Here is a 16,547-nt window from a genome sequence, read left to right on the forward strand (position 1 = left end):
TACTCGTAGGCATACGCAGGAGAGCAATATTAAATACTGTAAGCCTAGGATGGTTTTCTAGCAGTTTATGCATCTTTCTCACTAAAAGCGTTCCAGACAAAAGAAAAAAATACGTTGCAAAATGCAGAAGTAAAACTTCCGTAGTCTTAAGCTTATCCTCAGAGCCAATGTAATTTTCTTCCTTTTTAACAAATTCTCTTTCAAATCTCTCCTCAAACTCAGTTTTTTTTTCCCCTTGCAGGTCCACTTTGTACATTCTTCCCCCCACCCACCGTTTATTTGTTTTCTTTGCCTGGTATTTAAAACGCCAGAATGATTCGAGATCGCTTAAAGCATAATGTAGTTCAGACCGTTTTATTTATTTTATACTTTCATTCTTGTTTTATTTGCCTGACGTCCTTTGTAAGCTCTTTGGAACAGAGACTGATTCTAATCTCGGCTGTTCTCATGATGTTTTGATTCAGTACAAATTAACCGCAGTGGTCTTACTACTTATTTAAAGTAACGTGAAATGAAAAACTATGCCCGCTGTTACCATGTCACTTGTGTAAGGCACTGTTCTGTTGCAATATTTAATAGTAACTTAAAAGTTTATAACTGCGGAGAGTCATTCAGTTTTACTAGTGACAAACTAGTGCATATGAGATAAAAACGAGCGCTATTCTGGCAAGATTGTTTAGGTAGATGAAAAAGTTGAATTTATTAACTACGGCTAAGATATTTAATCAGGATAATTTCTTTTTTTACTGGCGTCGGCTTTCAAAAAAAACTAGTGCTGGAGTACATGAAAATTGAAATAAAATATTATGCAAGTGAAGTGTTTATACATCATTTTCTTTTGCAATATTTCCATTTGCTCGCACGCAGTTTGTTTCCACCTTAGAATTTAACTACTTGATTTTTAATACATTTCAGTCTGTCAATAAACACAGTATACAAACACGGCAGAATGGAAGAATTTATAGACAGCATTTTCCTATTAGGAATTGTCAACAAGATCCTTGAAAACGAAACGAGCTGACAACTATAATTGGAGCAGATGCGTAAAGTACCGTTATAGCGCATTGCGCCATCAATTATGTGTCAAGCATGCTGCCAAATATTAAGTGCTCTGACCTTTGTTATTAATAATAGAGGCAGGCACTGGGGACACGTGGAAGACAAATAGCGTAATGCATGGAAAATCTATTATAGATTTCATTTTGTTAATGGTATTTGGTGTCCTGCCTCTCCTCTTGCAAGCTATAAAACTGGACATAGCATGTAGTGGGAACCCACATTGTGAAAAACACACTTTGACAGAATAAAAGGTTCCTAAGTTAAATAAATAACAGGGAGAGAGAACTTGTCATCAAGCTTTACTACTTTATTTATATGTGTATTTGCCATCTCTCCTGTTCCTCAGGAAATAAGGCAGAAGCAGCGAACTGAAGCCAGCTTGTCTTGACTGTATTCTCCATTCGTTCCTGTATTTTAAGTTTTTATTTTGTTCAGTGTCATCTGTCCTCTTGTAGAGATGGGCTAGTCAAAGGTTTAGTCAATGTCTTTCTCCAAAGCATAGTTTCTAGCATTCTTAAGTGATCATGCAGGACAGCATTGATAATAAGTAAAATTGTCAAAAACAGTAGAATGGCCAAAGAAAGGACGGCAATAAATCCTTATGAAGTGAGTGGTGGTGTTTAAAAATAAATAAATAAATAAAAGAGCACAAAACCCAAGCCCTTAACTGGCTTAAAAAAGCAAAGAAAATAGAAAACATGAGAGAGAGAAACCTCCTTCCTCTTCAGGCAGCGATGGCGCTGATTCCCTGCTTCCTTCTCCGTGTAGAACACAGATCCCGGAATGCGTTTCCAGTAAAGCATTAAGCAGTCGGCCCAGGGTTCCATGTGGAGCGCGCTGCGACCCATTCATACAAAAATCAGTGAACTGTTTACAATTATCAAAAAGCTTACTTTAGTCCTAAAAGTTGCAGAATTTCTCATATCAAAAGATTTTTAATGCCATATTACTTTCAGACAATAGATCGATTATGTTCTATTCTTTTCTTTTTTTTTCTTTTTTTTTTTCCAAATTTAAGATTACATTTGGGAATAACTAGCTTGGTGACAGTAATTGCATCTACAAACACTATTTCTTTCCAAACTTCTCTAATCTGGGCTTGCATTAGATTCATGAAAAATCAGAGCTCCTCTGATTTGTAGTACATTTCTGTTGATATCACTTTGTGTCTTTGTCATAAATTCTAAATAAGTGCCGAATCTGGATTTCCATTGCAAAACCATTTTGAGGTTTTAATTATATTTTTTTTTTCAGTGTCCTACACTAAAAGCCAATGCACAATTAAGAAAAAACGAAGAATTTGGAATATTTGAAGATAGGGACCAAGCCAGTATATTTTTGTGAAATTAACTAAAATTTGTACAAACCAAAAAATGTTGCCAGACAGCTATCGTAGTAACAGAAGCAGTTCCTTTCCTCACTTAAAAATTTAGAAACTCTTTTTAACAGTCTTTAACGATCTGATGCTTTTACTGTCTGCTGGACGCACTTTTCTAATCAACCAGAAGCTAAGATTTAGTTTGATGTTCATGTCAACAGTAAAGTTTGACCGTTGTACAAAATTAAATCCCTCCACGAGCTCCTCACACCTGTGTTCCTTTAAACACTGACGCAGATGAGAGTAATTTGCTGGAGTTCAAATATACCCGCCTCTCATAGCCTTACCGTGGATGTACCAGGAAGAATCATTGATTTCTGTATCAAGGTAATATTGGAAACATATTGAAAAATCAACATCTATTTTCTATTTTATTTTTTCTTCCCTAACTCTGGGCACTGCAGGTACTGTATTTGGCATACATGTATGGAATTCTTCCTCCTTTTCTTGCTAAATGAGAAGAGGGGAGAGAACAAAAGCTCTCTAGCGATCGAGTTGGTTTTCCACGGTGTATTTGTAAGTTTGAATTGAAGCAATCTTTACAAGCAAATGGCTTTATTAAACAAAGCAGAAAATAATTCGGATACAATAACGGTGATTCATTTCTTTTAAAAAAGTAATTTTATGTATCTGCTCCAGAAATTGTTTTACTTTTGTTCGTATTGAGCGAGCACTTCATGTTGTAGGCGTATTCTCTATCCTTCACAGGGCACGCTGGCCCGTGGAATATCCAGAAAGAAATGCATCTGAAAACAATACTTTATTAAATTTGATACAATACTTTATGAAAGCTACTCATTTATTCATGTTTTTACTTATATTCATAAATATTTATATATGTATACCAAATTTTCTGTCCAGCTGGAAAGACGTGACTTGATTTCCTGATCAAAGAGGATTTCATCAACACACATTATTTCTAACAAATATATCCTCTTTCCCTCTCCATACCCTGGCTTCTTACAAACGACGTAATTTTGAGTTTCGGTACTTATTTTTCTGATGATCTAGGCCTGTGCCTTGAATATCTGAAATAGCAACACCTAACATCTTGTCCACAGTGGGCTGCACAGGCTTTTAAGGGGTTCATCAAAGGTTGGTGAACCTTTGGTTGGATTCGCTTCTCTTGTCACCCCCATGATCTGCTGGGACCTTCCAGAATCGGCTAATGGGTGACTAAACGGAGCTTCCATTCCTGTGCCTTTTACGTAATGGACTGCCATCCAGCCTTGGGACAGGATCTACGCACCGCCTCCATGCCGTGCCCTCCTGTACTAAGCATATTCTCGTCATGTGGTGGGCAATGAGTTGTTTGTTCCTCTTGGAATTTTGTCTGTGACCTGCTGATTGAGAACCTGTGTGGTGTCCCGCGAGGCGAGTGGGGCTGGTGGGGAGCCAGGTGCTCTGCATTGCCAACAAATTTGAAGGCAAGGTCCCAAGATACTGCTTGCTGGGTGGCTTGGGGCAGAGTAGGCCCATCCTACGGAGGCAAAGAAAGAGTTGAAGTCCCGAATGAGCATGTTTCTGAGACTGATAGCTTGGTAGTTGAAATCTCCCAGAACAAAGCAGTCCATCGTGACACTGCAGTTAGTGAGGCTTTAGTGAAAACATTTTTTTTTTTTTTTTTTTTTACTCCATAGCACTTGGCCGTATAGAATGACTTTGAAATCTGTATTAGCTTTGGGTTCTGTAGTTGCAGAAATGAGGTCTGTGACTCTGTCTTACCACGGTGTTTCTCCTGGGTTTGGTACCTGGTGAGGATGTAAGAGCTTGTGCCGTTTTATGCCCTGCGAGTTGTTTGTGAGACAAGGAGCCGTCTTGGTTCAGGTCAGATAGTTCAGAACCAGCCGTTTTACTTGCGTAGTGTTCAAATTAACTTAATTGAAAGGATTCCTTTTTTTGTTAATAGTGGAGTTTGATACGAAACCTTAAATGTCAATTGCTATAGTTTCATATTTCTGGCTCTAGACAGTGTTTCACGCTGTTACAGCCTGGTGTTTCTTGGCCCAGGGCAGCAGTTCTCTGGTGGAGCCTGCAGCCAGTCGCTAGGCTCTTTTTTACGAAGTGTACCTCTATATTTCGTGTCTCATACTGCCATCTAAGGGCCACCTAGGCTGAGAAGGTGGCGAGAGGTTCTTCACTACTTTTCCTTCTCCTTACTGACCTGCCCTTTGGGAAGTCAGCGACTGATGGACGAGAGAGGGTGGGCAGGGAGTAACAGCGTTTCCTTGATGCGATCTGTTGTTTCATCTAAGAGGATAGAGGAATCCTCCAGATAAGTGAGAAATTAGAGGGTAAATCTGAGTCTTTTTCAGGAAAATGGAATTGCAGTGAGTTTGTGTAAAAGCCAGCAAATAAGAAAGCGCAAGTCCAGGCTTTGAGGCTACTCTTGAAAGAAGAAGTTAAAGAGTGTGGTGCTTAGAGTCCCGAAGAGTTTCTCTTGAAACGCTTAGCAGGGAGAGAGAGTGGGCAGTTCACATTCTTAAAGGTACCAAAGTCCTCAACTCCTACTGATTTAAGGATTAGTGTTTTATAATAGAATTTGCTTATTAAGATATTGCCTTAAAAGGTACAAAATAACACGAATTATTTTCTTGTTTTTTCTAATTGCACCTTTTTTGTGTTTCTGGGTGTTTTGGTTTTCTTGGACTAAGGGAAAATGGGCAAAAATTTGGTGTTAGTTTAAAAGTATGTGATATAAAATAATATGAATATCATTTAAGTATTTTGGGGTTTAAGCTTTCAAAATTTTATCATGAAAACTTTTATTTCCAGCATAAGAATACGTTTTTGTTTTTTCTTTCAATCTGCAAATGGTACTTGTATAGGCTTAATTCTATAACTCCTTTCTCACACCGATGTTTTGAACAACAAGTATGATAAAGAAATAGTGGCAGAAGCAAAACATTTCAGCATTTGTCAAGATGGTAGTGTTGGCATTGACTGACAAAAGCGTTTTTTGTGACGAGGGCCCCTTTGAGCACAGCTTTATTTTACAATGTTTGAGTTGTTTTTCAGGCTGGTTTCCAGCAAACCTTGTGTAATAGAGAAAGTAATTAATCTTGCATGTTACTTTGACAGGCTCATGCAAGCAAAGACCTGGAAGAGCAGTTGCGGTCTGTGTCCAGTGTGGATGAACTCATGACAGTACTTTACCCAGAATACTGGAAAATGTTCAAATGTCAATTGAGGAAAGGAGGTTGGCAACACAACAGGGAACACTCCACCTTTGACACGAGATCAGATGATTCCCTGAAATTTGCCGCAGCACACTATAATGCAGAGATCCTGAAAAGTAAGTACAGGACACGAAACACCTTCTAACACACGATGAATTAAAATCCGAAGGCTTCTCAATATTTTCAAAGCTAAGCATCGGCAGGAAACCAACCTCAGCAGTTTGATTTGAGGTCACGTCTGTAATACAAAACCACTGACAGTCAACCTTCCATAATGAAATAAATTGCTCCACAGGCGTATTTTTGGTACCTCCGTTGTAAGAAAGGTGCAGACTGCTTTCTCAGCTGGGTAAATATAGGAAGTTGTGTGTTTGTCTGCAGGTATAAGGAATCCTGCCTTGTAGAGGCTGTAACGATTTTGCAGAAAGCGAAGAGGGCACTAAGGGTTGGATTCATTCAACTGTTTCTGCTCATTTTCTGCAATTACATCACGGCTGGTAGAGCTTTCTTCTCTTACACGTTATTGCTTTCGAACGCCAAGTAATCAATCCACTTGCAGCTTTTCCCTGTTACAAGAAGGCAGTTGTCATGATGTTATGCTCAAACCAGCCAAAAACAGCTTTAAAACAGGTGAATATTGACAGAGCAACACAGGATTAATGGCAGGAGGTGTAGTCTTTGACACGATATTGGGAATCACGTATCTTTATGGAGAAATCTTGTACACCTTAGGTGAAATTTCCATTTTTGTTGAATAGCCTACCAAAAACTGCCGCCAAAAGAGAATGCATGGGCCCGTACAGCTGCAAGTTTCACAGCTGTTCAGTGCAAGGTTATATTTGGCGAAAGGCACTATGCCACGATGAGAAACGTTTGCCCTGATTTGAGTGGATAATCTGGGCAAAAATATCACCTTCCGGATTAAATCATATGGTGTATGTAATTGCTAAATAATAACCTTTTGCTTTAAATTATACTCTTATGGTTAACAAAGTAAACATATATTCAAATTAATTTCACATTAAGTGTGTAGGCATCAAATTTAATTTTTTTAATATATAGTATCCAAGCGAAGCATTGTGTGGGACCAGGTCAAATTACTTTGATGAGATGTGCAGCACTTCTTTAGGCTTCAGTCAAGGTGAGACTCAGCCCAGGCATAGGAGAAAGAACATGGTACAGCTTTAGCCAGCAGGGCGAGGGGGGGATTCTGCCCCTCTGCTCCGCTCTGTGAGACCCCCCCGCAGTGCTGCCTCCAGCGCTGGGGCACCAACAGCAGAAGGACACGGAGCTGTTGGAGTGGGGCCAGAGGAGGCCCCGGAGATGCTGGGAGGGCTGGAGCCCCTCTGCTGTGAGGACAGGCTGAGAGAGCTGGGGGGGTTCAGCCTGGAGAAGAGAAGGCTCCGGGGAGACCTTCCAGCCCCTTCCAGTCCCTAAAGGGGCTCCAGGAAAGCTGGGGAGGGACTCTGGAGCAGGGAGGGGAGCCGTGGGACGAGGGGAAGGGTTTTACACTGACAGAGGGGAGATTGAGATGAGATCTGAGGCAGAAATTCTTTGCTGTGAGGGCGGTGAGCCCCTGGCCCAGGGTGCCCAGAGAAGCTGTGGCTGCCCCATCCCTGGAGGGGTTCAAGGCCAGGTTGGACGGGGCTTGGAGCAACCTGCGCTGGTGGGAGGTGTCCCTGCCCAGGGCAGGGGGTGGCACTGGGTGGGCTTTAAGGTCCCTTCTAGCCCAAACCATTCTATGATCCTGTGTTGTAAGGCCTGCCCAACCTTGTTAGGTGCCCTCTTAGTGCTGCTGTGACTTTTCTTCTGCTCCGTGACAATATGTCACATCCCTACGAAGAAGAAAAATTAGCTAGAAGTTGACACAGAGCAAGGTGTACTTCACTGAATAAAGGGTGTGACTCTAGCAATGCATATTCTGGTTCTAAACTTAAAAAAAAAAAAAATCCTACTAACATCCTGCAGGAGAGTATTGCTTTGAAACAGTTACTTTATAACAAATCAAATTCCCTATAACTTGGCAGGTATTGATACTGAATGGAGAAAAACTCAGTGCATGCCACGTGAAGTGTGTGTGGATGTGGGAAAAGAGTTTGGAGCAACTACAAACACCTTCTTTAAACCCCCATGTGTATCCATCTACAGATGTGGAGGTTGCTGCAATAGCGAAGGACTCCAGTGTATGAATATCAGCACAAATTACATCAGCAAGACAGTAAGTTCTCACTCTTATTACAGTCCAAGTGCTCCGTGCAAATCCATTTAAGATCACGCGTATTTTAAACCACCGTATTGCTACTAGGGGGGAGGAAAAAAATAATTCCAGAATACACAGGAGAAACAGATGAAGAGATTACTGCCCGGAAGAAAATGTTTAACACTATTCCCCAAAGCGTATTCTTTTTTTTTTTCTTTTTCTTTTTTTTTTTTAAGGGGAAAAAAAAAAATAATTATGATGTCCCATTCTCAGGTTTGAGATTATCCATGAAACTTAATTCTATCCGGTTTTTTTTTGCATCTGCTATTATTTGCCTGCTGTATGAGGCAAGCCCTCTGGAAAACTAGCTTGTAATTTCATTAGTTGGAATTAGTTGTAATTTCAACTCAAGACAGTTTTAGGACATCCAGACAGGATACACGTTGCAAATAAAGCCTTTTAGGAACTCAACTTTTACTGTATTAAGGGATATTAGTGTGTGTGTATATATATACACACATATTGTTTTAATGCATCTTCCTCAGGTGTGTGTGCAGTTTTTATTCCTCAAGGTCAGGGCTGGTGATCCGGTAGGAGCGTGCAGAGGTGATGCATTGAGCCCGTGAACTGCCTTTAAGGGAAAAGCATACACGCATTATCCTGTTTTAAGTAGCTGTAACATTTATCGCGATTATCTTTCAACGTTTCCCTCAAAAATCGTGTAAAAATAGCCGTACTTCAAAATGTTTGCTAGGGTATTTTGCTTTTGTTACAGCGTTTGGTAGGGTTTTTTTGGTGGTTGTTGGCTTTTTCGCTTTTTACCTCATCTTTCCAATACGTTGAAGGAAACTAATTTTAGTGTACATCCTGCTTCCTTTTTCAAGTAGATTCGTCTAGCTGAAGATGCAGTGCATGTTTGTAAGGAAGACGCACAGCTGCGTGGCCAACTATAAAATCGTGGCCCGTGGACATGTTGTTCCTTTACCATGAAACTTCTTTGTGCTCTGCGCCGTCCTGAGAGGGGAGTAGGAAAGGGAGATGTAAAGAAAACAGAAAAAAAACCCAAGTCTTTTATTTTAATACATTTTCTGTCCTCATTTCTCCCCAAATCCCTCTGTCTGAAATGGTATGTTCTAGCAAGAATTTTCAGTCCTAAATTTAAGATAGCAGCAGACAGCCACAAAAATTATACAAATCGATCAAGAACAATGTAACTTAAATAGCTTAAACAAGGAAAACTACAACACTTGTTCAAGCCCATAGTTATTCCCACAAACAACTGTCCTAATTCCAGTTGCTTGAAAGATGCAAATATAATTTTCATGTTATAAACCAAGAAATATGAGCTTTCTTTTCTTTTTTTTTTTCCCCAGCATGTATTTATAAAGTTTATCTGACTTGGATAAAGGATGATCTAGTTACAGAGAGAGTTATTGCATTCAGCACAGATTTCCTGGTCTTTGAGCACCATGTCAGTCTGGGGTAAATAATCCCTTTGTATTCATCTTTCTGTTCGTATCTATTGAGTGAAGTAATTATTTTTTTGCCTAGTAGAAAATGTTCAGACTGAGTACTGAGCTGCTTTTTTAAGTTCCTGATGTCATTGGTGACGATACGATACAGGAGCAGTTAAAGATCTGAGAGACTCCGGAAAGGAGAATGTTCAAGGGTTTATCAGAAAGACGGAAGGGGCAATAGCATTGTTTTGTTTTCTTACCTATTCTGTAAAAGCAAGCGATTTAATCTCCGAGTTTTCTATCTTGCTTCTGCTTTCCAGTTTTATCTGGTTCTTTGACAGAATGCAGTTTTTTTTAAAAAAACCTTATAAAGGAAGAGAGCTATAGCTATATCTCTTCATCTGTCATCATCTCAAATCTTTTTAAAGTTACGTGGCCACAGCTTATCCTGTATCATATGAGAATTAGGAAGAAAAAAGTATTGGATTCAAGACCCTTCTGTGGAATTCGGGTACCCTACACACCTATTTTCACTACAGTTTTCCTTTTATTTCCTGAATGAAATGAGAACAAATGGTTAGTAACCAAGCATTTATTTATTTTTTTTCATAAATCAACATTTTTGTAGCTTTATTTTTAGTGCATAAACTCTGTGAGATAACTTCATACTGTTCGGTCTGCAGACAAAGTCCTCGACGGGAAATTAACTTTTCAGCTGGAGGTCTTACTGTGATGGCAAGCACTAGCATTGGTTCCAGACATTCAAATCTAATGAAAGTTGATATCAGCTTTCATGAAAATGAATTAAAAAAAAAAAGTAAATCATAGAAGTTATTTTTATGGGGAGCAAATGGCAGGAGAATGGACTAGGTTAGATGTTCCCAGATTGGCTTGTGGAACACTGTGGTGGGCCGGAGAGAGGTCAATAGTTCTCTAGTTCAGGCTGTGCTCCTCCTTTCTAGCTACTTAACTTTATTAAGAGAAAAACAGAAAAACACTCTGTTTTGCTTTTGATACCAATTTTTCCACAAAGACTGTTTCTGTAGTTCCTGAGGGGTGTTTATAAAATCATGACTGGGATGTGAGACAATTTCTTAATTAAGATGTGGTGTGAGGTCTATACAAACATTTGAGGACACCCTAGGCTAATTCATAAAATGCAGTGGATCTTTTCCTTCTTCTTGGTCCGTGACACTGCAATAGCCCAGCTTTGTAAGTGGTGGCTTCTCTGGTGAAGGTCTATGGGAAGGGTGGTTGGTTGGATATTGGCTTTGTGCTGCAGTTGTGTTGTTTTTTTCTCTAATTCGTTGTTAATCAAGCGGCTGTTCTCTGTTTCCATGGCACGAGGAATTCAACAGCAGTTACAAAGATTGGAGCTACCTTGTGGAGCAACAGCCTGTCCCTCAGCTGTACATTTTTATGCCCCACCTGTGGGTACTTGCTTGTAGGTTGAAAAGACGCAGTGAGCAGATGTCAGAGAGCCATCTCATTCCATTCTTCCTCTTGGCTGGCAGAATGGACAGTTTTTTGGCTTCTTTCAGATCATTTGATGTGAAGGTCCTAAATCTTCTTGTTTCATGGTTACAGTAATAGTCCCTCAAGGGAAAACATCTTTCTAAGCAGTTTGAAATTAGATTTAGAGGAGCTGTTCTCACAGGAAACACGCTAACAGCTTGAAATTGTTTCCCATATTTGAGATGTACATGGTGTTCCTTTACACAATTTGAAGATGCATATGTCACAAGAATTTTCAGTCGTTTCGAACTTTACCATTTATGCCTTTTCCCATGCATTTTTCTGTGTTAGAGTGATGACTATAACGATATAGGATAGGGGGATGGAACTAGATGATCTTTAAGGTCCCTTCCAACCCAAGCCATTCCATGATTCTATGATATAGTAGGTACTATTAATAGTGGGAGATATATCAGTATAAATTCCAAGTGGTTTTGGTTAAAATTTCTGGGGAAAAAAGGGATTAAAATATAAAAAGATAGAATAAGGAGCCCAAGCGTATTAAACCCATGAGAGATGTATTATAACAGATAAGTTACCTGTTGTTGTATCACAAATGAGCCTTAAAATACTCTTTTTTTCAAAAAAGATACTAAAACAAATAACGATGATGTACCATTTTTCAAATAGCTTATTTTCATTCTTTCCAGTATAGAAACGTTTGGAGTTTTTAAATCAAACAGTCTTATATCCTTAGCTCAAAAAATCTCTCCAGACACATAGTGCTCTGTTGCAGTGGTTATATTTGGCCAGCCTTGCTGGCACTTTAGGAAGTGCAAAGATCACAAGTGATGGAAACTGAGAGTCAATCAATTTAAGGGAAACTTCCTAAAATAAGCCACAGTCCATCAGAAGAACGTCATGTAGTTAATGTAATCTGGGAAAGAAATCATACATCAATCCTGAGTTTGAAAAGTGTCTAGAATGATAAGCTTCCCTCATCCTGATAGGAAAATAAGAGTTTTGTTTATTTTATATTTCAAATGTCAGTGGTCATAATAATAATTGCATTTGTGCTGATACAATGGATATTGGCACATGTGATGATAGTGCTGAATAAATAAACTTAGCCACTGAAGCAAAGAAATACTTCGTATAGAAATCAACAGGTTTTTTCTGGAAAGTACGGCATGAAGTCCTTCCAGTCTAAAGAAGGAGTTATCAATGCAGTGAATCAAAAATACGTGCCTTCCTAAGGATCAGTGAGGAGGAATATACAGGAATATTTTTTTTACAGGGATTCTGATAGCGCTTTTGGAAGGTTGGGAAGAAGGGGGACTGGTGCCCTTGGCATCGCAGTAATTGCAGGTTGTGGAGTGCCAAGGGCCAGGGCTGGTGGGGTAGAGCAATTCAGAGACACCTTTGCCCGGTGTCCCCTTGCTGTGCTTCTCACCTGAGCATATGCGCTGATCTTCAAGGATTTTAAAAAAAATTGCCTGTAAAAGAATGAAAATCCAGGGTAAAAAGATTGTTTGTAGTTGCACACATCATTGTGAAAGGGATCTAATTATTCCCTTACTTTTGTATTAGTCTGAAAAGTTCTTTAATTATGTACCTGCCTGTACTGGGAGGCAGAAAATACAAGCATAAGAAGCTGACATTCAGGTCTGTAGGATATGCTGCCTTTTAATTTTGGCTGGTGCAGTGGAACGAAGGTTAAGCATTAAGCCTAAAATGCACTTTATTACAGATTGCGTAATCCAAATGTATGAAGAAAAATCACCTTCCTTCATTACTGAAGATGAATATTTCAGGTTTGTCTAGGTTGAGAGACAGATCTAATGTCCTCTTGATAATGGCCAGTGGGAACTACATAAAATACATATTCTTAAAAAATAGTTTAAAAAAAATTCCTGCAATCAAAATTTTTAGAAAAAAATCCATATAGCATTAATGACTGCCACGGCTTTAGCACTAAATTTCTATTTTAGTCATTTACTGTACAAGGCTCTTGAATTTTTTCAAGACACAGAAAAATGGGGGAAAAGCATTTATAGTCACGCATAGTCTTGTTCAAGGTAAGCAACTCCAGTTAAAGCAGCCGAATATTAAGATTATCCAATATACTCCATTATAAACTCTGTTGTCTTTCTCAGCCTAGCTTTGCTGTTCTTTAACAATAAGGGTTAAAATTTTTGCTGCCAGATACCTGACTCAGCTTGATGTGTTGCTTTTACTTTTTAGCTTTTTGTTTTAAAACTTCAGCGAAAGTGGTGGTTCCACGTTTTGTTAGACTGGGGTGAGAGAGAAGTGTATATGGCTTTATCGGTTTATAAAACAAAAATTGTCTGGTTTTTTTATCTCTGAAAAAAAATTCACGTTCCATTATTTTAGGTAAAGGATGTGACACTTGTTGGTGTTAGGAATGTGTGTTTCGTTATCTTTCGGACAGTCTGCATACTTTTAAGTGTTAAAAAAGAAATCAAGGCAGCACATGGAATTGTTGGGAGACTTGGATATATTTGTCACTAGAACTCTTTATAATTTGGAGCTTAACAAAAATCTGATGCAGTTTCAGATCTAGGCACCCAAATCCCATCTTCTAGGGAGAGCCTGTCGGTTGATCCACCCACCTTTATCATGTTGAGAAGGAAGGAACCTGGGTGATCCAAAAGTAGCTAGGACAAGATGTGCGTGTGCCAGAATGCCAAAAATCATGCTAAGGAGCCCAAAAAGAGGGAAGGGAAATCAAGCATTGTGGGCTGGCTGGCTGAAAAGGAAGCTTTGGCTGAAATGAGGGGAGGTTGGCATGGAGAATTGTCATATTGGGTGAAGACCTAAGGAGAAAAGGGCTGAACACAGGGCTTTGAAAAGAATTATTAGAACCGGTGAGAAATGGAAGACCTGCAAGCTGGGTTTCTGTGCCAAAACAGCCTTAGACTGGCTGAACGGGATGCATTAAGTTCATGTGAAAAGCATTAACTATGTATGTTTGTCAGCTGTTCTTCAGTTGCATAGAGCTTTCGTTAATATGTGTTACACACTATTAGTAGTATGTTGCTGACTTGTGTTTATGATGTAGAAGAGGTTAGGACAGAGCTTTGGCTGTAATTTTGTGGGGTGTTTTCTGTTGTTCTGTTTTTTTATATATAATACTCCCTTGTTATGCTGTCAATATTGCTTTGTTTGTTGTTTTCCACTGTTTTCCTGACCTCAATGCAGTGTTGGGAGCACAAAGTATAGGACAGCATGGACAAGTTGAGTCTAACTCTAGCAATGCTCATTTAATGTACTTTAATTTGCAGTTTAAGGTACTATAATTACTAACATTTTCCTCAAAACTGTGAGCAATAAAAGCTCTCCACTGAAAAAACTGCCCGAATCCCTACTACTGTGGGGTCTCGGGTTCTTCTGGGAACTGAAGCTTGTTCTTTGCAGTCTTTGGTCCTGACTGTCTGTCTTTAGGCCTTCGCCCGTGAATAGACCTGAAGGAAACGTCTTTTCCCTATTGCCTGTAGCATGAGTTAGTCCAATTTTTACTATGATTTGAAGTTGGGAAGGGAGAGAAGATTTGGGCCCCTAGGAACACAGTAAAACCAATCCTGTAATGAAGGAGGGATCGGACAGAAATAGAAGCCATCTGATGGTACCTGTATGGGTAATGTGGGTACCAGCAGTGGCACCCACAACCAGCAGTGGTGCCAGAAAAGAAGGGAGTCAAGACCCAGCCGCATACACAGATGTTAAGCTTCATTTCGCATAGAAATATCCTCTCTAGATGTTGACATTTTGCCGTTACGTGTTGCCAAACGAGCCCTGTAGTGACAACAGATGTTGAGTTTATTGTTCTGCTGGATGAAGAAGATGAGCAAGAAATAAATTAGAGATGCTAACAAAACCAGAAAGGATTCCAGAAGGTCAGATCTTACCTAATTTGAAATGATTTATTAAGATGGTAATTCAAACCCAGCTTATGGATATCGAGGGTTTATTCACTTACACTTTGATAACTTCATTGGATTTAGAGATGCTGCTATCGCAGCTGAGAGCAGAATGTAGATTTTCTGTAGAACGGATCTTATTTCAAAATGCCAGAGATTATTTAAACAGGATTATTCTGACTATTAAATACATTTTCTGTAACAGACTATTTTTCAAGAATTTATTTCTTGCGAAATCTCTTCTTGATGTATTTTCATTCCCATCAGAGAAGAATAAATACCTCCTTTTTCAGTGTGCATCAGAAGATGGTATCCTAATAGCATGTGCAGACAAATAAAAATTGTAGGAAGTATAAATCAATAATTCCAACCCCAATATTTCACTTCCATCATTTACATTAAGGAAAATAGCTCTGGTTTATATTCTTTTTCAAAATGCTAAGTTCATGTATTGTTTCAAGCACTTTCCAAAAGTGAGGGCTAGAAATGTAATACTTAATATAACATAACATGATATAATCTATAACATAAATAGTTGGCTTTGGGTTTTTTATTTTATGTATAAAGAGTAGCTACTAGTGGGTGATGTAAAATACATTGCTATTAAGAGAATTTAGTTGAACAAACTGAAGGTACTTCGATGAGGTCAAGGGAGCTGGTCTACCATTGTTTAACACGGCTTTTTTTGCATTGCACCACTGAAGTGTTGATGGGAACAGTTGGGCTGATGGGGACCTCTTCCAGGGGGTTTGGAATCACAGCAATAGTCCTACACTGCCATCTCCAGCAGTCAGAGTCTGCTGCACTTGGCTGCCTGTCAAACTCATCTACGCCGGCACCAGAGGAAGAAGAGAACAAGCCCTTTTTTCTAGTTGGCTGCAGTTTGGTCCATGCAAAGAATCACACTTCTCAGTTTCTGAGTTCCATCAGTTCTCCCCATAGTGAGTTTTTACTTCAGCTTCGGAAAAGCAAGTTCATGCTGCCATAAAAGAAAAACAAGGTTCTCTTTACACGTGTAACTAAGTCCGTACTCTTTTTTTCTGTCCCACAATTCATATATATCTTTTAAGAATCCATTTTCTTACAATATATTTAATATAGTAAAGGCTTTCGCATGTGTAGATCCTTAGCTGTCCAGACTTTCAGAGGTCTTGACAGTTGGGCTGTCCTGAAAGCACAACTTGCTTAAGAAAAGACACGAGTCTTGCGTATGTAGGTGAGTTCTGTCATCTGATTAAAGGTCAGTATTTAAAAATACTGACCAAATACCCAAAGAACTCAGCATATATTTTCTCAATTGTGTACTGAATGCAGAAATGAGAGCTATGTTTCACAAACATGGTCCTTTCTGCCTCCTTATCTACACCACCACCTTCCTCCTCTCCAGTTTCCTAGTTAGATTGTGCATTACAACAAAACCTTCAAACAGGTGGATATTTTCAAAAGACATGAATAAAGCTATTTTCATATAAAATGTTATTACGAAAATTGTAGCTCTTTGTTACGATTTCTGCTCTTTTTGGATGAGGCATGTTGGTAAGAATGCCTTTTGTGATTAATTTAAAGGAACTTTTATAATAGATAAGGGTAAAGGAGCCAACATCGGTTTGGAAGCCAAGACGGATAATAAGTATAATAAAAAGTTGATTATAAAGTCTGTTTCCAGAAGTCTGTGTTGAACGTAGTGCAAACCCTGGAGGTGTGCCTGGTGATAATTGCATTTGAGAGAAGCAGAGACAGATTTAGGCATTCACTTTATTGATATCAAACTTCAAACCAGACGTGGACTCGTGCCCTTATCTTATTAATGACTCAAGACCAAAATTTTAAGAAGTGTTATTTATTTTGCAGCTGGAGCAAGAATCCAAACATTAATAT

The 16,547-nt window shown here is 39.0% G+C and overlaps 1 protein-coding gene across 4 annotated transcripts in view; it reads left to right on the top strand.

Annotated features, from left to right (window-relative positions):
• VEGFC (vascular endothelial growth factor C) overlaps positions 1 to 16,547 on the top strand; it is a 236,851-nt gene that overhangs the window by 207,876 nt on the left and 12,428 nt on the right. For all 4 annotated transcript variants that reach the window (XM_063336779.1, XM_063336778.1, XM_063336782.1 and 1 more), the window contains exons 2-3: positions 5,519 to 5,732; positions 7,644 to 7,834. In XM_063336779.1, the coding sequence (XP_063192849.1) occupies positions 5,519 to 5,732; positions 7,644 to 7,834 (405 nt within the window). The remainder of the gene's footprint in view (positions 1 to 5,518; positions 5,733 to 7,643; positions 7,835 to 16,547) is intronic.

Source organism: Chroicocephalus ridibundus, chromosome 5 (genome assembly GCF_963924245.1).
Source record: "Chroicocephalus ridibundus chromosome 5, bChrRid1.1, whole genome shotgun sequence".
Lineage (NCBI taxonomy): Eukaryota > Metazoa > Chordata > Aves > Charadriiformes > Laridae > Chroicocephalus > Chroicocephalus ridibundus.